At 41.9% G+C, this 21,980-nt stretch overlaps 1 protein-coding gene across 1 annotated transcript in view; it reads left to right on the forward strand.

The window, feature by feature from the left end:
* The window catches only part of LOC133342269 (centrosomal protein of 170 kDa-like), an 83,483-nt gene that overhangs the window by 2,327 nt on the left and 59,176 nt on the right, over positions 1-21,980 (forward strand). Inside the window, 1 exon segment of the mRNA XM_061551321.1 lies at positions 7,326-7,487. Within this exon segment, the coding sequence (XP_061407305.1) occupies positions 7,383-7,487 (105 nt within the window). The 5' untranslated portion in view covers positions 7,326-7,382.

Here is a 21,980-nt window from a genome sequence, read left to right on the forward strand (position 1 = left end):
CGGAGTGTTGCTGGTGGCGGGTTTAACAACACATTTATATTTACGCGATCAAACCCAAAAAAAACCGTAATGGATAATTGTACCGTACGCGTGTGTTGCCACGTCTATGCTTTCGATCTTCATGAACCTGCACTGACCAGCATTGTGAAGTATGCCTAAATAAGCCTCACAACCCACAGCAAGCCTTATCTATCAGTCTACTGCCATTAGAGCTGGTCACATGCTCAGCAAGATTTGATGTTAATTTCCATTTTCAATGTCGTCCGATAACCAAGGATACCCAGCCCTACACAACCGAATAATACTACACATGAGTGAGTTTTCACCATGGTAAATAACAGATCTCGAACTGTGTTTACATGGCCATTTATATTCATGTTTATTGCTGTCAACTTGTGTTGACTAGTAATTCATGTATTTTTTACATTTCTTTATTAATCCATAATAGAGGTTTTTTTTTTAGGTTAGATCGTGTAAATATACACGTGTTGTTAAACCCGACACCACCCGACACAGCCAATAAGTAAGGTTTGTGACGTATACAAACATGCCAATTAGTTACTAGTTCAGCACACCGGTGTGTTGGAGAGTAAACCCACAAATTTATATTCGAGCACGACGTTTTTGCTAGAAATTACAACCAGCCTCATCAGGCGACAGTCAGAATGGTGGAGAAATCCTTCTGCTGTTGCATCTTAAAACACGTTCCTTCGGATTGGGCAGGTAGGAACTTGGTTGGACAGCGCAACGTTCAGGGGGAGGTGGGGGAGTTGGATCAGTGGGCATGTTGACCCTTCCCCCCCACCCTCCCCGACATCGTCAACCAATCGCGGCTATGCTCGGTGTTCGGTGGGGAGGTGCATGGGTGGGCGGAATTCCGGATATGCACAACAGACAGACAGACAAATAATCCCTAGTGGGCAGTGTGGAAGCTGTTGTTCCTACCTGTATAAGAGGGGGCTAAATGTGATGTTATCACTTGTGAGCCAATCGGGTACGAAGACCAGAGGGGTGGGGGGAGGGGTCATATTTAGTCAATTACAATGGAAATCTATTATTGGTTGGGTTATTCATAGTTAATCATTATTCTTTATCAATGCTCTCAAATGAAAGCGGTGTAAATTTTACGTGCAAATTACGTTTAGTTTTGTCCCTTGCAAACATACCTCGATGGACCTTTTCATGAACAGGAAATTGAGCGATTGTATCACATATTCTCTTGCGTGGGGTGTTTTTAACAGCTATTTTTGCAATGGCTAAACAATGCACTGAAAACATTAGTGCAAATTTATTTGGATATGCCACAATTTTAACTGCGGTCGAGACTGCTAATTCATTCCACAACAAAACGCATCACTTGCTGATTGGGGGGGACAGACATGTCATCTCTAAGGACTTAAGTCTGGCGAACTGAACTCAATGAATGTATATAGAAAAAAACCAAACGTGTGCCGCAGCCTACAGTGACATTCCATGATTCTAGGGGTCGTTTGGCAGTGTTGCGTCTGCAGATAGAATCTGATGATAGGTTTCTGCCGCTCTACTGACATTTGCGGTCTCATTCGATGATTGATACAAGGCGGCCTTGGTTTTTTTTACTCCTGGGAGCTGAAAAAAAAGCGTGACAGTGTAATTGGAGTTGTCATTAATCAAAGCCTAATGCAGATAAGCGTGCATGCAAATACGTCTCATTCTTGTGTGATTGATAACTAGCACGTGATGTGATATTAACACGAGCTCGGCTTTGTTACTTACTAACCGTAGGCAGTCATTATGATGGAGTCTTAAGTTGTATGTAAGTGTTGTGTGGGTATGTTACTGTGGTGAGAATTTGCAATAAGTGAGAGCTGAACAGGATAAGGTAAATTTTTATTCACTCAGTTGAATGCGTGACATTTAGTTGTCATTATGCTTTTTAGCAGCGACAAAGAAATCCCGTCCAACAATTTCAAGTGTAAATGTATGTAACTCGTCTACTAAACACATTGAAAAGAGCATTGTCCAACAGGCTTTTAGTTTATAAAAAAAAATTGTGTGTCCTCTGCGAACAATGCATTGACCTTTTAACAACAGTGGAAATACACTCGGTGTTGAGAAAAAATTATCTCTGCTTGCTTTTTTATTTGTCGGTCAGACAGGTACAGCCAGAAGATTGAATATGCTTTGCTTTGAAAATAGTGATTGGGCAGCCGATCACTTACCTATAGAGCAGCGTGCTACAAGTGATCATTTTGGTAGAACCGCATTTGAGACAATTTCCTCCAACACTTTAGAGGGGAATTACGGAATGTTTTTTTTAAGTAATGACCTCTCTTTGAAATGCATTCATTTTGCTACACAACGTAAAATTAATCTGTAGCCGTTGAATACCAAAAATAATCAAGCGGTTGATGTGGAAAATCAATCTTGCCAGGTAGACCAGAACATCAGTTGACTTTTAATTCTACTTCGTTTACGATTGGAGACATTATTACATGTGCAGTAATTGTATTTAACAAGCTGAAGTGCAGTTTAAATGTGGGTAACAAATCACTGTACAGGTGACTGACATTTCCCATTGTAGGCTTTAGTATGGACGCATGAAGGGATTTGTCTAGAATGTGGGCATTGTAATGTTGGTGCCACTCTAAGGCTGTTCCTTGCCAGAATGTCAATTTTAAATGAAGATTAGCCATTAATCATAGATTTATGAAGGATATACAAGGGAATGTGGCCTTTAGACAACTCAACGTGTAGTTATTGATTGAAAGACAATTGCCTGTCAGAATATTTTATATAGCATTTAATAATAGAAGGCAATAGTATTTACATTACAACTTTTTTTAAAAATCAATATATGGTGCTTAACAAAAACATTCCACCAACATTATAGTCAATGACACTATTAAAAGGAAAAATATATATACAGTTTTTTTTATTATGCTTGTTTTCCCAGGAAAGCCTCATTGAGTCTCAAGACACTTTTTCAGGAGGGTCTTGGCAACTTTTCACAGCAGGTGACCATTGCTATGTATATAGTATTCCAAACGAGTCATGGGTAATATTTTTGCCATATTTACATGGGTGACATTTCAAGCAATGGCCTTTATTCGTAGCATGGCATGGTAAAGGTGCGAACGAAGAAACTTCAGAGGTGAGTGACGTAGGCAGAGAAGAGGAGAGGTTGACAGCGTGGACTTGAACAGGGGGGCAAGTGAGTCAGCAGTGCAGACAGCCAGGAAGTGGGAGTTACAGATTTCAGAGGGAGCAGCAGAGAAGGTGCGACCTTCTATCGATCGTGCGTAGGTTGGACTTAAGGTTTAAAAACAACTTGTTTGTTGGAGCAGGATACAGGGATGGGGGCTACATCAAGATTTAGATGAGACGGTAGTGGCAGGCAGGGGAGATTCCATGAAGATATTGTAAGCTTGCAGTTGATCTGGAATTGGCTAGGAATCCAATGGAGGGATTTGAGGATTGGGGTGGTGTGTGGAAAATGTTTATAGTAGCGTTTACAAAACCAGTGACAATGTATTAGCAGTCTACCACTGTACAATGCAGGATGACACTCTTTCACGAAGGGAATGGATAAGGATATTTTCCCAATTCCTTAATTAGTGTTTTGCATGCGAAAGTACCCTAAAAAACCACAATGCGAGGTGAAACTGATTTGTTAAAAATCATTATGCAATGCCTCAGTTTACTGTGAGCGATTCAAAAGAAACGTGGGGGTGGTAGGTTATGTTGTTTTTATTATTCTGGTAACCTAGGAGGTTTTGCTCGTCCTGTTCAATCAAATCCCACAAGAATACATTGATATGAAAGGCCCATTGGTGAATAGTAACTGTTATCCTCGTGATGAAAGTCATTCCCTTGTTTAGTTTGTTCTTTGATCTGATATAATTTATTTAAAATAGATTAATGCTAATTTAAATGTAAACGATTTCAAATGATTTGCCATTCAACTTTTCAACGGGCAGCGCTTTGAAATGAATCTTGGAATGACATGGACGTCCGAATGTATACTTTAGCAGCTTTATGGCATGCTGTGGCTGTAACATCACAAAGGTCACGTTTTTATTACTATGCTACAGAGGCTTTGGTCGGACGGCTAAAATAAGCCAAACCTCCCCTTCCCCCCACTGTGCTCCTAAGACATCGGTTGACAGCAATTGACTACAGTACCTGTATATGATGGTTTTCTTCCTGTGGAGTGTGACTGAAATAGTTACCTTGTCTCAAAATAAGTAATGTTTAAAAAAACTTTTTTAAAACACGCTTTAATGAAATGTACCGTACTAGTAATAGTAGAACTCCACGACTCCAGGAAGTGGCCCCGAAGCTTGCCATAACGTAAGGGGCCGTGGTGATTTACAGCCAACGTCAGTTGAGCGTGGACAATTAGACCCAAGCCAAAACATAACATATAAAAAATAATGTTTAAAATTATATATTTTTATTTTTAATGATAGAATATAGTATTGTCATCAGTATGACACAAGTATACCAAATTTGTAGTCGATACTACATTGGGAAGTGGGTAATAATTGAGTTACAAGATTTGAGGATACAACAACAGAGTGAGTTAATACTGGTAGGAACCTCTGGTTACACCAGCCCACAGGGGATTATTGTGTCTGTCCGTCGTGCAGGGAGGGGCTGGGTGGGGAGGGGAGGGGCTGGGTGGGGAGGGTGGGGGGTGGGAGGGGTGGGGCTGGGTGTGGAGGGGCTGGTCACCCCGTGGTGCCCTTATAAAACTCAACGTTTAACCTACTCACGCCGGCTTGTGCCGCCCCTCATAGTCGGGCATATTTGCGGAATACACCACGCCGCCGTTGACCCTGACCATTGACCGAGCAACCCAACGTTCCTACCAGCTCCCTGCGCAGGAATGTGTTAAAAAGCGTGTAATAATTAAATAACAGGGACGCGTGGCCCGTCTTGACAGCTGTCTCCAGCAAATTATGATAAATGTGCAAAGTAAACCAGACTTGGAATCATTCACCCACCCACCCCATAGCAAATCTCAGAATTACGTGAATTGTTATGATCTGTGGTTAATTAATTAATAATGTAAATACAGGTGTGTGTTTGAAACCTCTGATTTGAATAGTTTTTTCCTTTAGTCTTGGTTTGTCCCATTTTTAGAAATGTTACAGAATATAATTTACATAAAATTTGCATGTCATTTGCTTGTGTTATTCATGCTACTGTCTGTCTTATTCAGATTTTCTACCTTATTTACTGACGCATTCTCGTCCAAGAGCATCAACTATCACGCTAACTCCAGTTATCCTCTCAGCGGCTTTAAGCTGGCCATCCAACAGAGACGGTCACTGCATCGCGCGCTTTCAAATGCGCTTTTGCGTCCGTCTGGAATGCTTTTATTCTGACAGGAAGCCACTAGAGCTTTGAACTGTTTAATCTAGATTGAAAACTAATTTCTTTAGAACTGATTTTTGTGTTTATTTTGTTGTCTTTCCCCCACACCACGGATTAGCACGGTTGACTATGTACGGTGTGAAAGAAGTTCAACATATATTCACTCACTGAGCTACGCAGCCTTACGTGAGGCCTTATCGTCCAACTTCCACAGTTGCCCCTCTGAGGCACGAGTTCATGTGTTGTCGTCTTTATGTGGTACTTCTTGTTACGTATAGTCGACGCTACTGTCTCGTTCGGTTTGCATAATTTGTCGCAACCAATAGTCTAAAGTAAAAAATAAATGCGCACATTTTGCACAAATTGAAAATAATTCATACTCTTTGGTTCTTTCGGTAAAGTCACGTAGGTATAAAATAAAATAGATCACGACGTTTTGGGCGAAACACAAGCGTCCGTTATCAGGTGTGAAAGCGTGGCCTGCTGCTGATGCAGACTGTTTTAAAAGGTTTGACATGGGTGTATCCCAAAGGTCAGACCATGCTTTCCCACCTGATGACGGACGCTTGTGTTGCACCTGAAACGTCGTAATTTATTTTATTTTCTACTTACGTGACTTTACCGAAAGAACCAAAGAGTATGGATTCCTGCAGTCACGAAAGCTTCAAATCAAGATTGAAAATAATTCGTACATGCACAATTTTTTGCGTGCATTGGTATATAAAAATCTACTGCTACACGCCAAATTAAAACATTGACTCTACGGTAAAAACATTTTATTGGTAGAAATATTTGTTTATTCCTTGTATGGAACAGTGCGATGTACAGTAGAGCGAGTTCACGAAAAGTAGTTACCCGAAGAAATTCACGTAATCATTCTTTCACTGGTTAATCTGTTACCCTTGCTCAACGGTTACATTTATTAATTTGCTGCCAACGTTTGTTCTGCACATGGCTTATTCCCGTGTTCATTTTGGTGGGGCAGCTATTTGTGGCAAACATGTCAGTACTGTATTGATCAAATATGTCTTTAAAAAAAAATGTCCTTCTGTAATGTAACAGCCACACCAGACATCAACGTTGATGTGGATTAATTTAACAGGAAATCTTTAAACCTATTTAAAAAAAAACCTGAATGTGTAGACCTGCCATCAATAACAACCACAAAATGCAGTGGTCCCTTGTGGGCACGCATACATTTTCCCTCGTCCCGTAAGGGACCGTCTTTTGGAGCCCAGTAATAATGGGAATAATGCAGTTTTGAATCGTAAACCATAAATAGTAATACACATTAATTTTTAAATATGATGCTCACTTTAATCAATTCAAGTGGTTTCATTGATACTGTTATTATAATGTATTGTTACCATACTGTGTGTTAAAGCCATATTTGCGGTTTAATCTGTGATGCTCTCAGCTTTTTCCTCTTCACACATATAGTGGCTCTCTATTTTACATATATTTTGCATTTAATTCGTTGTGTGATTTTTTTCGATGCTTTATCAAAATATTTATTGTTTGATATACATTTGATTCTTGTATAAACTGTACTGTCACTGGCATTTAAAAAATATATGATTTTACGTTTAATATAATCTACTAATATTTTGTTGCATATAGTACATAAATGGCAACTGTTATTTTAAATAAACCAGTCCGCTAATTAAAATTAACAAACCTAATTAACAAATTTGAACATGCTCTCGAACAATAGCATGCCGCCAAACGTATATATATTAAAAAATGAAACCACTCAATTTAAGTAGATCAAATCCGTGCACAGAATTCTGATGTCCAACACCACTGCTGACACGCAGATGTTTCTACCGGGCACTGTGTACCTACTGTTTGCGTGCATGTGGGCAGACGCTTTACATGACGGCTGCTTGCTTTGCACCAATGAAAGCTGAAGGATTTAATTCTTTTTTTCTGACCTGGACACCACGCCCTGTGCGTCTGGGCAGTGTTTTTTTTATGAGGACGAGTCCCCAGGTCGTGCGTGGCGAGGCGGCGGAGCAAGGATGAGTGTCACGTCGTGGTTCCTCGTGGCGGGCAGCGGCACCCGCAACCGGCTGCCCAAGGAGATGATCTTCGTCGGGCGTGACGAGTGCGAGCTCATGCTGCAGGTGGGTTCAGGCCCTTCTCGTGAATCCAATGGCCGCATGGCAATGGGAAGGCTATTCTGGTGGGCCAAAACAAATCTATCGTACAAATCTTTATACCGGCATACTGAAATTCTCGGATCTTATCTTAAAATCACAGCATATTTCATCTTCTTGGTTCTTTCGGTAAAGTCACGTAGAAGGGACGTAATAAAATAATAAAAATAAAACATAATAAAATAATGTAATAATATTATAAAATAAAGTAACAATAAAATAATATAATAATATATTATTGTATTATTAATATCTATATTTTATTATTTTATTACTTCCCTTCTACGTGACTTTTACCGAAAGAACCAAGAAGATGAATCCCTGCAGTCACGAAAGCTTTAAATCGAAATCACGGCATCTATCACCATCATCATCAGCCATGATCAATAGAGTGCTGGATAAAGGCCTTCCCAAGCTGTCGTCGCTGTCTCTCTTTGTCTCTCGAGCACCTGTGCACGAGCTGATTTGATCGGTCATCTCGGACGCTTTACCCTCCCTTGGCTGCAACTGCGGCTTTCGTCTCGACCGCTGGCCCTCATCCTTGTCGAGCGATGTTCTGCCCAAGCCGGCTTTTATTAACCTTTTCCCATTGAGACGTCCGCAAGCTGCAGGTGGTTCCTGTTCACCTCTGAATCTTGGAACATGCAAGCGGCTCGGCATTAATTTTATTTAAAAGACATTGTACTCACCGCTGAGAACTGTAGCGACATGACTACACTCTATGACAGCTGACACCAAACTGTGCCACACGCCTTCCCCGCATGGCCTTGTGGGAACCTCGGTACCGAAAACGTTATTTTATTTTTTAAATTCCGGTTTCATTTTGATGGCGTAGACGTACATTATCAGAACGGAAAAGGGTTAAGTCATTCGGTTGTTTCTAAATTGCGTATGTCCTCAAATTGTTGTGGGCCGCTTTCCTTGCACTGTAATTCCAGGCTTGCATCTATTCATGTTTCTTTGCACACTTTTCAAATTATTGTTTCTCTGCCTGAATGCGCCAAGCTGCTGTGCCCATCATTGTTGGCGGTTTTGAGCCACTGGGAGGAATTCTACATTACTGTGGTGGGGGCCATTGTGATATCTCACAATGTGCTCTTCACTTTGCCAACCCCACAGGTGTCATGGGCTCAATCTATTTCTGATTGGGATATGAACTTGTAATCATCTGATTGTTAGTTGAGCTTTCTAACGCTATGTATGTATAAATCTTGACTTAAAGCTTTCGTGACTGCAGGAATTCATATTCTTGGGTCTTTTGGTAAAGTCACGTAGATAGGTTCAAGAAAATAAACAAAAAATAACGCAAAAACTACGACGTTTCGATCGCAACACAAGCAATCGTCAGCAGCTCTCCGATCTTACATTTACATGCAAATTTCTCACTTTAACATCACTCGCCTCACTCACTTCGCTTATGACCCTTGGGCTACACCCATTTCAAACCTTTAAAACAGCCTGCCTCAGCAGCTTTCCCGCTATTTTTAAATCCTTTATATTAAGTTCGCTTGCTTGCTTGCTTGCGTGCTTGCTTGCTTGCTTACGACCGTGCAAATCTTCCGGTCGTTTTTTAACCCACTTCCCGTGATCCAATCGAGCTGACATTTTCCACACAGACTCGTTGTGCGTGTCAATTAATTTTCGTGAAATTTTTTTTTCCAAAATTTTACACTGTTTAGGGAATTTTTTAAAAATATTTAATTACCAATTGCTTAATGCTGGCAACAATCATCTGACCCATAGGTGGCAGCCATCTCAAGCCAGAGGACGAGAGGACTCTAGCCGCCACGCATTTAGAGTGAAAAACTTTGTTTTTACGGGTTAATTTTTTTAATCCTTTATATTAAGTTCACTTGCTTGCTTGCTTGCGTGCTTACGACCGTGCAAATCTTTCGGTCGTTTTTTAACCCACTTCCCGTGATCCAATCGAGCTGACATTTTGCACACAGACTCGTTGTGGATGACAATTTATTTTCGTGAATTTTTTTCTCTCCAAAATTTGACACTTTTTAGGAAAAAAGAACTTATATTTAATTACCAATTGCTTAATGGTGGCAGGCAATCATCTGACCTATAGGTGGCAGCCATCTCAAGCCAGAGGACGAGAGGACTCTAGCCGCCACGCATATAAAGGATTTTTTTAATCCTTTATATTAAGTTCGCTTGCTTGCTTGCTTGCGCGCTTACGACCGTGCAAATCTTTCGGTCGTTTTTTAACCCACTTCCCGTGATCCAATCGAGCTGACATTTTGCACACAGACTCGTTGTGCGTGACAATTTATATTCGTGAAACATTTTTTCCAAAATTTTACACTTTTTAGGAATTTTTTTTTTATATTTAATTACCAATTGCTTAATGGTGGCAGGCAATCATCTGACCCACAGGTGGCAGCCATCTCAAGCCAGAGGACGAGAGGACTCTAGCCGCCACGCATATAAAGGATTTATAGCGAAAAACTTAGTTTTTACGGTTTAATTTTTTTCTCCTGATGACGATTGCTTGTGTTGCGATCGAAACGTCGTAGTTTTTTTGTTATTTTCTTTGAATTTATCTACGTGACTTTACCGAAAGACCCAAGAATAGCTATGTATGTATGTATATTGAGCTTCTTTCGCAACGTACGTAGTCAACTGCTTTGCACCACCTAGCTTCGTGTTCATCATGTGTAATTACGAAAGAACATTTCAAGCATTGTGTCGTTAAGCATTTGAGCAATAGTTTACCTATGAAGAATATACCACACTTGCATCTCTCGCATAGTTGATGCGTTTAATCACTTTAACAGCTAAATATAATTTAATGCTGGCTCGTATGGTGGAGGTATGCATTGCATGACTTGTCACGTTTTTCTTGACTGCTTGGAAACAAATATTTTATTCGGTAAATGCTAAAATTGTCCACTCTCATTACCAATTTCTTTACGAGATTGTGATGTGAATTAATAACCCATTTCAGCAGTGAAATTCGTGCAGATGGCTATAATTACAACATGTTGCCATGGTGCCAGAGATTGATTTACTTACTGCCTATGCTTGGTAGACATTTAATGCTTCACTTTAACTACAATGTGATGCAATGTCAAGCTTCAGGAGTTGTAATTTGATTGAAGAATGCATTACTTTTCTCCGTAAAAATAGTTGTGGTGTGGCGTGTGCGGTAACTTCAGGAGAAAAGAGCACGCCGTTACTTTAAACCCTTCCGGCCTGCAATAATGACCACACTCCTCTCACGCATACGAGAAGCCGTTAAAATAAAGTGAATTCAAGTCAACAAGAGTTAAACACTCGTCAATTTATACGACCGGAGAATCTGTCCGGACAAGATATTTCTATTCTCTTATTTGTATTGTCTGTCTTGGAAGTGAAAATTTTGGCCCTCTTTTTAAAATTTGTCTGACTGTATCATTCACATTTTTTTGTTTACTAGGAAAGGCCCCACTGAGCTATATAGCTCTTTCAGAGGCGACCTGGCCACAAATGATAGCTCAGCAAAGTGTGGCTTATCATGTTGAAATTTATAGCAGCAAATAATCTAAATGCACGTTTCAAAATGTGGAAGGAAAAACCGGAGGATCCGGAGAAAAATCCACGCGACCATGGGGAGAGAGAAAGAGACACGCAAGCTCAAAACATACAGCAGGCGTCAAAGTTAGGATCAAACCCACGACCTCCTGTATACCAGGCAAACATCGCCACGTGACCACAGGGAGAACATGCGAATTTAAAATATACAGCAGACATCAGGGTCGGGATCGAACCCACGACCTCCTGTGTACCAGGCGAGATAGTCAACATCTCACCACCCTGTCGGCCTATGATTTTCATTACCCGTAAATGATTCTTGCATGCCCAATTTGACGTGTGCACTAATATATTGAGCCTAAAAATCAGTCAATCTCTTAAATCACTCTGTCTAATGATAGGTAATCAATAGGCATTTACAGATCTATCAAGTCGATTTAACCAACATTTAATGCTCATGATACATGTATTGCATCATGCATATAATAATATATTTTGATATCACCAAATTGTATGCAAATGATCCTTAAAGGGTAGTGGTTAGTAGAATGTACGACGTACAGAAAATGAATTGTAGAGTATCCATGGTACTGGACAGTGCAGTGAGATGTAACACATCACACACAGTACAGAAGATACAAGCAAGATAAAAACTTGCTGCTTGAATCGATTTGTGATGCACATTCCGACAATTCATCAAATCGCGGCAGCAGTGAGGTGAACCGTTACATGCCTCGTAATAATGCCCAACAATCTGAGCTTGTGCTCAGGGCTTATTTTTTCTATTGCAAAATCCAAACATAATTGGACTGCAAATCTAATTTCCATGATCGAGTGCAATGGATTTACCCCTGTCAGGCCACCGTTTCTGCCAAGCTACTTATACCAGCATTCCCTGAATGAATGCAAATGTCCCCAAACGCTTAAGAGTCTCGCAAATTCATGCACTGTTGTCAAACAGGCAGATTCTGAACTGATTGCATCGCACATTCCTCGGATTAACAATGCGGTATTGTACTGGGGCAAATACTGGTCAGTATTTTTTTTATAGGTTTTGTTTTACATTACTTGTTTAATATATCAAATATATTACTGTTTGCTAGATTGTGTGTTGCTGCTGCTATTTGTGAACCAGTTAAGTGAATAGATCACAGGTGCACTCACCTGAAGTGAGATTTCCCTCAGATTTTATTTTACCGGCTGTAACAGGCAAATCACATCACTAATCCCATAAAAGCTTCTGCTGAAAATGGGTCGTATTATATGGAGAATTTGAGATACAGTGGAAGCACGGGACAGACTTTGTATAAAAATAGAATTTTTATAATGTAAGAATGTTCTTCTCTGCATTGTGAACACGGTCATTACGTATTGTAACGTTTTATGGAAATCGGGAACATTCATTCTAGATTTGAAGCTTTCGAGATTGCAAGGATTCATACTCTTAAGTTTTTTCGGTAAAGTCACGTAGGTAAAAAAAATAAGTAATCAAAATAATAGAAATAAAATAATAAATCAGGACGTTTCGGAGGCAACACAAGTCTCCGTCATCAGGTGGGACCGTCACAGCTAAATTTACTGTATCAAGTGATACACTAAATTATTTTTTTTATTTTTTACCTACGTGACTTTACCGAAAAACCTAAGAGTATGGGAACATTCATGTTTTCAAATAAATTGTGTTTGCAGATCATTTTTAAATCCTTTATATTAAGTTTGCTTGCTTGCGCGCTTACGACCGTGGAAATCTTTCGGTCGTTTTTTAACCCACTTCCCGTGATCCAATCGAGCTGACATTTTGCACACAGACTCGTTGTGCGTGACAATTTATTTTCGTGAAATTTTTTTCCAAAAATGTTACACTTTTTAGGAAAAAATAAATTATATTTAATTACCAATTGCTTAATGGTGGCAGGCAATCATCTGACCTATAGGTGGCAGTCATCTCAAGCCAGAGGACGCCATGCATATAAAGGATTTATAGTGAAAAACGTTGTTTTTACAGGTTAATTTTTTATATTATACTGTAATACAGGAATCCCTCGCTTATACGTAAGGGATGCGTTCTTGGGAAATGCTTCGTAACGCAACATTACTTAAAGCGAGCTCTAATGTAGAATGTACGGCGTACTCTAATGTCCCATCTACTTAATGTTGAAATCGGGGGTTGTGTTCCTTGCCGAATTACATTTTAACTAATGATACGTACAAATAATTCGCATAAAACTTACCAGAAATGTTTTAAGAGCTTGGTGAGCGAGGCCTCTTGGGGTGGGCAGTGGTGGAGCCATGCAGACAAAGGGGCTGGATCACTTTCCTCTTCATCTCATGTTGAAGCTGGAGCAATGGGAATGTTCACCAGAGGAAGAAGCTGGTTCTCTTCTGGACTTTGTGGATTTAATGCAGAACGTCAAAAAAAAAAATCTACCAAAGAAAGCTGCACAGCATTTATCTTCTGGTACGACAACTCCTTTGTGAGCAGTGAATGCCACTCGTCCTATTAACTCGAGCTGCGTTCTCGGTTTGGAACATCCTCTCTGAAGATGTCCATTACTGCTTTCAAATTATCAAAGCTTCTAGCAACCCTTTTGAAGTTGATATTCGTGGTGGTGGTGGTGGTGGTATCATTTAATCGGCCTCTTCTAGCTGCATCAAATCCTCCGTTGACTGTTCCTCACCATGTGACTCAAGCAATTCCACCATGGCCGATTCCTCCACATTGTCTATTCCAGCTTCCCTCTGCCACGTGGAGGAAACTCTCCCCACCTGATTGAGGGATTTTCGGTGGTTCACATTATGCACATACAGTACGGTATTTCATCACAACGTGCGTTCCTCGTAAACAAAAAATTCGCGATTTTTTTTCACATTTTTATTTAAATAACATATGCGACAACATTTATGTTGAAATATGTTCCCTAATTAATCGACAATGTACAAGCGAAACATCGCTTAATGTAGCGACTTATAGTGGGGATTGCTGCATACTGATTAGTACTCCATATCGAGCAAGAAGACTATTCGGATGGAATATGGCTACAATGTAAACCAAGCAGTTAATAAACATTTTTTTAGGTTTTTTTCTAAGAATCAGAAGCCTACCCCTTGACTAACATTTTATAAATGGATAGGTGCAGTAATTGAACAGATGGTATTGATGCTCATTAGGCCACAATGAAGATATTGACATTTTGTTATACCCACAAGAATGGTTTGAACACCATTCTATAGACACTTTTGCATCACAATTTAGTTTATCCTTGCAAATTGTTTTAAATTGTGTTGTTGCCACCATATCATTAGATGACGTATCATTTCAGCATTCTACCAATACAGGAATCTCTTATCCATACTATGGGGTGGCTCCACTTTCCCGTAGCCCTGCTGAATGTAAATGTTGAGTGCATGGCTGTAAAACTTATATTTTTTTAATTATCATAGCTGTCATTTTGCCAAATTAAGAGAGAGAAAACTAAATACTCTTTGTGCGTTTATTAGTGACCAGGGTAAGTCCATCTAATTATGAACCCAAAAACAAGGTAATCAACTTGTCAGCACCACCTGACGTGGCATCATAACAAGAGTGGTTCCCATTTATGTATGGCACCAATAACAGTGAATTATATGCTAACCGTTTAAAAAAAAGTGGAATATCAAGTAATTCACTCTTATTAGCCGTATAAATGTATCCATATAGTTACAGACCAAAACGGGACGATGTCATGATTCTTTAATACCACTGGGTTATAATTCGGAGCACAATCAACGACAAAACACGACCTTCCAGTCTCAACGCTGAACCAAAAATACCTTCTGCGCTACCTATTTCTGCTCTGACCCATGGACTTAAATTTGAGAATCTGGTTTATTCATAGGCGGCTACCCTGATCCAAACCTATGGTTCTCGCTCTGCGGTACAAACTCATTGCTCTGACCTCTGAGCCACCCAGCTAGCTTCATGTATTTTTATTTTTAAATCCTTTATATTAAGTTCGCATGCTTGCTTGCGTGCTTGCTTGCTTGCTTGCTTGCGTGCTTGCTTGCTTGCTTACGACCGTGCAAATCTTTCGGTCGTTTTTTAACCCACTTCCCGTGATCCAATCGAGCTGACATTTTCCACACAGACTCGTTGTGCCAGACAATTAATGTTCGTGAAAAAAAATTCCCAAAATTTTACACTTTTTAGGCAAAAAAAATTATTTTACATATATTCAAATAGAACTCATTCATCGCTTTGGCTGAACGTCAGAGTATAAGAGCCCAGAGCGTAACCCCTCCACAGGCCGTGGCGGAGTAGCGCAGTTGGTAGCGCCCTCGCTTCCCATGCCAAAGGTCGCGGGATCGATCCCCGCGTCCTCCACAGGCGAATATATTTTTAAATCCTTTATATTAAGTTCGCTGCCACGCATATAAAGGATTTATAGTGAAAAACTTTGTTTTTACGGGTTATACTTATTCATATATATGTAGTGTTCGTATTCTTTGGGTCTTTCGGTAAAGTCACATAGATAGGTTCAAAGAAATTAACAAAAAACTACGACGCAACACAAGCGTTCGACCACGTCATCAAGAAGAGATATGCAGTGTTGTGTATGCTTCTTTTCTTACTTATATTCCCCAGGAATCTGCATTGTAGCATTTGAATTGCAGTACTGGATAATCTATTATATAAAAGCATAAAGACTGTCGAAAAGTTGGCATTTATGTCATCCCATGATAGATGTGGTATTAAACAGAGTGACTAGGTCGTTAAGGATAGAGGGTAAATCTGTAGGCTGTGTTTTGTTCAACACAAATAAGCTTACATCACAGCGTGAACTTTGTTAACAACTCATTTGGGCGATTCACAAATCATCCCATTGTCATTATACAAACACCACGAATGTAAAGCACGACAATTTAAGGTTTATTGGTTTAATAGGCTCTTTTACATTGTTATTCTACGGTTAAATGCGGTCCAAGTTAAACGTTATATTCAGTCCCGGCCACCGCTAATTGCGCACGCTCCGGTGTGAAGGCGTTGTGCCTTCCCCGTGCAGCGGGGCAGCTGCACATTTCAGCACAGTCAGCTGCCGTGAAGCATGAACCCACAGCTAATATTTGATTCAGTCTTTGGAGACCATCTCCAAGGTTGCCTGTTTGAAGTGTGGATTGAGTTAATAAGTGACAAGTGAGGTTTTTTTTGTTCTGGTCCTTATCTGCCATCAGGCAGGGGGAAGTGAACAAACAAAATGCAGTGTGGTTCTTCTGCAAATAAGCCAGCAGGTAATTTGTTTTGCGCAAATATCAAGAGGGCAAGAGAGAATAGGTACTACTCTCCTGTATTACGATGTACATGCGCCACCCTTTTGTAAATCGCCTGCTGTGTGACAGCCACCCCATTCTGTGTGGGTTTCGGGGTTTATTTGATTGCCCACAATGACCCAGCGTCATTGGCGGGTTTGTGAAGGTGGGGGTGCATAGACTTTGGAGGTCAGAAGTACAGTAGTGCAATACAATAATGGATTTTTCAACAATGTGGTTGTAAAAGATTGCCTGATATTACTGGTAGGAACCTCCTGGTTACACCAGCTCACAGGGGATTATTGTGTCCGTCCGTCATGCAGGGAGGGGCTGAGTGGGGAGGGTGGGGCTGGGTGGGGAGGGGAGGGTGGGGAGGGGCTGAGTGGGGAGGGTGGGGAGGGGCTGGGAGGGGCTGGGTGGGGAGGGTGGGGAGGGGCTGGGTGGGGAGGGGCTGGTCACCCCGTGGTACTCTTATAAAACTCAACGTTTAACCTACTCACGCCGGCTTGTGCCCGTCCTCTCAGTCGGGCATATTTGCGGAATACACCATGCCGCCGTTGACCCTGGCCATTGACCGAGCAACCCAACGTTCCTACCAGCTCCCTCCGCAGTAATGTGTTTATTTGTACGTTTTTGCTAAAAAATATCCCCGATTACTTTATTTACTCCAGTGCGTAGGCATGGTGCTTTTATTTAGCTGATGAGCTGCGTGTTGGTTCCATCAATAACACTCAGCTCTGTGTTGAGATGTTCATTGATATGGTGCTACATTTTACTTTCCTGGTATTGTTGATTAGTTTTGGCATAGTCTCACGATAGTAATGTAACGATTTAAATGCATGTGTGTGAACTTATATCACTTTCATAAGCATACTAGCTGTACTACCCGGCTTCGCCCGGGACTTGTATCCACCACGTCCGGCCGCCTTTGTCTCCCCAGTGGCGATGTTAATACGCCACAGCAGTTACTCGTTTGAGGCTGAGTCGACCTAGGGGAGGTTCAAATAATCTTGACCGGTGGTGGCCATGAGCGGGAATCTAACTCGGTTCGCCGGGTTGGTAGCGCAGCGTAGCGTTAACCACTACACCCACCGCTCCTCACACACACAGACGCACAGACACACACACAGACACACGCAGAAACACACAGACAGACACAGACAGACACACAGACAGCACGCTGACCACTACACTACCGCTCCCCACACACCACACACGCACACACACAGACACACACACAGAACACACACACAGACACACAGACAGACACACACACACAGACACCACGCTAACCACTACACTACCGCTCCCCACACACCACACACGCACACACACACACACGCACACACACAGACACACAGACACACACACACAGACACACAGACACACACACACAGACACACACACACAGACACACACACAGACACACACAGGCAGCACGCTAAGCACTACACTACCGTTCCTCCTACACACCACACACGCACACACACAGACACACACACACACACAGACACACACACACAGACACACACACATAGACACAGGCAGCACGCTAAGCACTACACTACCGTTCCCCCTACACAACACACGCGCGCGCGTCCATAGGTACACATACACGCGCTTGCTGCAGACACACACATACACACACATACATACACGCACATACACACAAACACATACACACACATGCATACACACAGACATACACATACATACAAACACACACATACATACACACAAACACATACACACACACATACATACAGACACACACATACATACACACAAACACATACAGACACATACATACACACATACATACAGACACACAGACATACACATAAACACATACACACATAGTCATGACCCGGCTTTGCCCGGGACTTGTATCCACCACGCCCGGCCGCCTTTGTCTCCCCAGTGGCGATGTTAATACGCCACACCAGTTACTCGTTTTGAGGCTGAGTCCCTCCCTCGCCACTCTGCGTCCCTCGCCACTCTGTAGAGGACGTGAAATTTGTATGAATTTACCTCAGAGTGGCGTGTTGGGTGTCGAGGCCTAGCACCGTGCAGAGCCTCCCGCCTTGCCTGATTTTCCCACCCGGCGAACGCTGGGTACGGGTGCCGGTCCCCCCCCCCCCCCCCCCGCGCTATTAAAAATGGCGTCCACCCCGCGGAGAAAAGTTGCTACTCGTTGCCAGGGGCAACCGCCGTCCAATGAAAGCGGCGAAGGCGTGGCTAGCCGTTGCCAGGGGCAACCGCCGTCCAATGAAAGTGCAGTCCACACACAGACACACAGACATGAACGATTTTATATATATAGATGTCTACTTGTATGCATAAACAGGTAGGCCCAAGTTAAACACTGTTCTTAAATCATTATTTCAGCCATCGTATAAGATTATGGGTGACATATAAGTGGATGAAAATGTGTCCATCTGAGTAAAAGTGTACTTATCTTGAGGGGCTTGACTGCTGATGGGACAGATAATTGTAACCTATTAAAAGTTGTGTTACTTGTACAGTATTTCTGAATGAAAACATTGGTCTGGGTGACCCATAAGCCAATGGAATAAAAACACAATGTCATTTTTAAATGGAGAGCCGACACATGGCTCTTATTAATTTATTTATTTATTGGCTACAATGTAACACGCGCCGCATTGGACAAGCACACACGCGACCGCATTTTCTTAGGGTGTGAGAATACCAGTGAATAACCATCGATGAGAAGAAGCAAGTGGGCCCATCACTAAAATAGGCGGTCGCTACATTGGCAGATGCGACGCGAGTCATCCACACCAACACGGCTTGGATTAGAAGCTCCGTGAAACGTGCCGCTGTGTTGGAGGCCCGCACGCTGACAATCTCGTGCTGCGATCGGCTCCCCCCGGGAGTGGCCGTGTACGCGCAAGCGTTGATTGCAAAAGAGGGTAAGGAACCCAAGCCGAACGCACGCCGGGGGGGTCCCCGATGCGTTTAAATAACATCGACCATTAATCTTCTTGGTTCTTTCGGTAAAGTCACGTAGAAGGGAAATAATAAAATAATAAAAATTAAACAAAAAGACAGCGTCTGAATGTCATTCAGACGCTGTCTTTCCGTCAGACCTGTTCTTCACCTGAGGACGGCTGCTTGCGTTGTGGCCGGAACGTCGTGAGCATTATTTTATTATGTTTTATTTTTATTATTTCCCTTCTACGTGACTTTACCGAAAGAACCAAGAAGATGAATCCCTGCAGTCACGAAAGCTTTAAATCGAAATCGACCATTAAATTTGCGTTTAATCGCTTGAGGAGAGAGAACAGATTTCACTGTGCAGTGTTTCTGTTGCCAGTCTTTTTAAAAAAATTCTTTGCTAATGAGTAATGCGCACCAGTCATTAGGTGTTGCTTCAGGTGGTTTAGCTGTTCCCCGCCGCCATAAACAGGAGCAGCCAGTTTAAGCACATAATGTGGAGGAGGAGGGTGATTTTTGTTTCTTGGATTCAGAGTTGTTTGGCATACGTGAGTTTTCATCTCTCGGAAAGCTGTCAGGATTACATGGGTGAGGAATTTCACGCCGTACGATTCAAGATCAAAGTTGGCCATAAGCGAGCTAAATGGACTCAAAAAGGAGGCTTGGATTACATGTACAGTGGGGAAAGAAAAATGTCAGTACATTTGGGCAGGGTAATTGTTAGCGATACGACCGCACTTCCTATTGCGTGCCAAATGTATCGGTGATTTGCTTATTGTTCTGTATCCGTCATATAGCTGGCCATCACAAATCTGCCCCGATCAATTGACCACCCACACCTCAATCCAGTTTTTGTGCGTGGTTGTATCACTATCAGTTTTGATTGATGTTCACAGATCTGACTTCTTCACGTATCCTCCTATACCTCTCGTCAGTCCGCAGCAAGACAAATGTGTGACATCGTACAGTACCGTTGATGAGAAATAAGTGCACGTTCTCATATCTTAATTATATTTCCACGGAATTATGAAGGTCACATGTTGATATATCATTTTGAACCCAGTAACCAGTTTGCGTACGTTTAATTTCGTAAAAAAATTTCTTGTAGCGTACGCTGGTTCACCCAAACCCTTTCGAACAGCAATTATTACATTATTTCGAAAATGCACTCAGCCTTGGGATACGAATAATGACTGCCACTGAATATTTTCACCAGTGGAACATAGATAATAATTAAACTGCAGTCCACGGTTGTCCCGGGTATGTTGTTAATAGCAGCCATGGCTCAGTGTACCTTTTGAGCTGATTTGACATTGCATTGGCAGTGGTGCACAAGCACAAACAACAACAAAAAACACATTCGTTCATAACATTGCCTTAAAAAGAAACAGTATATTATAGTTGACGTTACAGGCAATGCCCTTTTTCACAGCACATGGAGAGGCAGTGAAGGTCCATGATTATTACTACTATAATAAGCCAATAATGTGCCTGTCCCGTGCGTGACGTCACTCCACATGAGGCCCACCCCCCCCCGCGTGACGTCACTCCACATGATGCCCACCCCTGCATTAATATTCATGAGTGGGTGGATTTTTACACTAACCCAGAGGAAGGTCGTGTTGAATTTAATAATGTATTACGCAAAGTCACTTCAAATTTGACGTTTCTTTACAGAAAGTGACGGTAAAAAATAAATCTCCGCAGCACAGTGCTACATTCATGTGTGACGTCACTGCAAAAGAGCCCCCCCAACGCACAAAAAGGTCGTGCACTCCACATGCCGCACCCCTCCCCTCATTAATAATTATGAGCGGGTGACGTCACTCCACATGCCGCACCCCTCCACAATAACCATAAGCGGGTGACGTCACTCCACATGGGGCAACCCTTCCTCATTAATAATTATGAGCAGGTAACGTCACTCCACATGCCGCACCCCTCCACAATAACCATGAGCGGGTGACGTCACTCCACATGGGGCAACCCCACCCCCCTCATTAATAATCATGAGCTGAACAATTTTTCTATTGAATATTTCAGATTTACTGCAATGTACACCCGTCTAGATTTGAAGTTTTCGTGACTGCAAGGATCCATACTCTTTGGTTCTTTCGGTAAAGTCACGTAGGTGAAAAATAAAAAAATAGAAATAAATCACGACGTTTCGCACACGCAACGCTCCCCCTCTCCTCATTTCCACCCTCCCCCCCACCGCCCTCTCTGACTTGTATAACCCCCCTTAACTCCGGCATTTCTCCCACTTCAGTAAAAAAAATCTTGCTGTGGTTGTCACACCTGATGATGATTGCTTGTGTTGCAATCGAAACGTCGTGATTTATTTATTTCTTTTTTATTTTTTCACCTACGTGACTTTACCGAAAGAACGAAAGAGTATACCCCCATCCTTGGATGGGTAAAAAAGCTAGTAGTATTTATAATTAAGGGCTCCCCCGTGGCGAGATGTTAACTACCTTGCCTGGTATACAGGAGGTTGTGGGTTTGATCCCGACCGTGATGCCTGTTTTATACAGGATTTCGAATTTGCACGTTCTCCTTGTGGTCGTGTGGATTTTTCTCCAGGACCTCTGTTTTTTTCCTTCCACATTTAGAAACGTGTGTGTCGAGTATTTGGCTGTTGAGCTATCATTTGTGGCCACATTGCTTCTGAAAAAGAGATGTATAGCTCAGTGGGCC

This window comes from Lethenteron reissneri, chromosome 14, assembly GCF_015708825.2.
Source record: "Lethenteron reissneri isolate LAM-NWPU_2019-01 chromosome 14, ASM1570882v1, whole genome shotgun sequence".
Taxonomy (NCBI): domain Eukaryota; kingdom Metazoa; phylum Chordata; class Hyperoartia; order Petromyzontiformes; family Petromyzontidae; genus Lethenteron; species Lethenteron reissneri.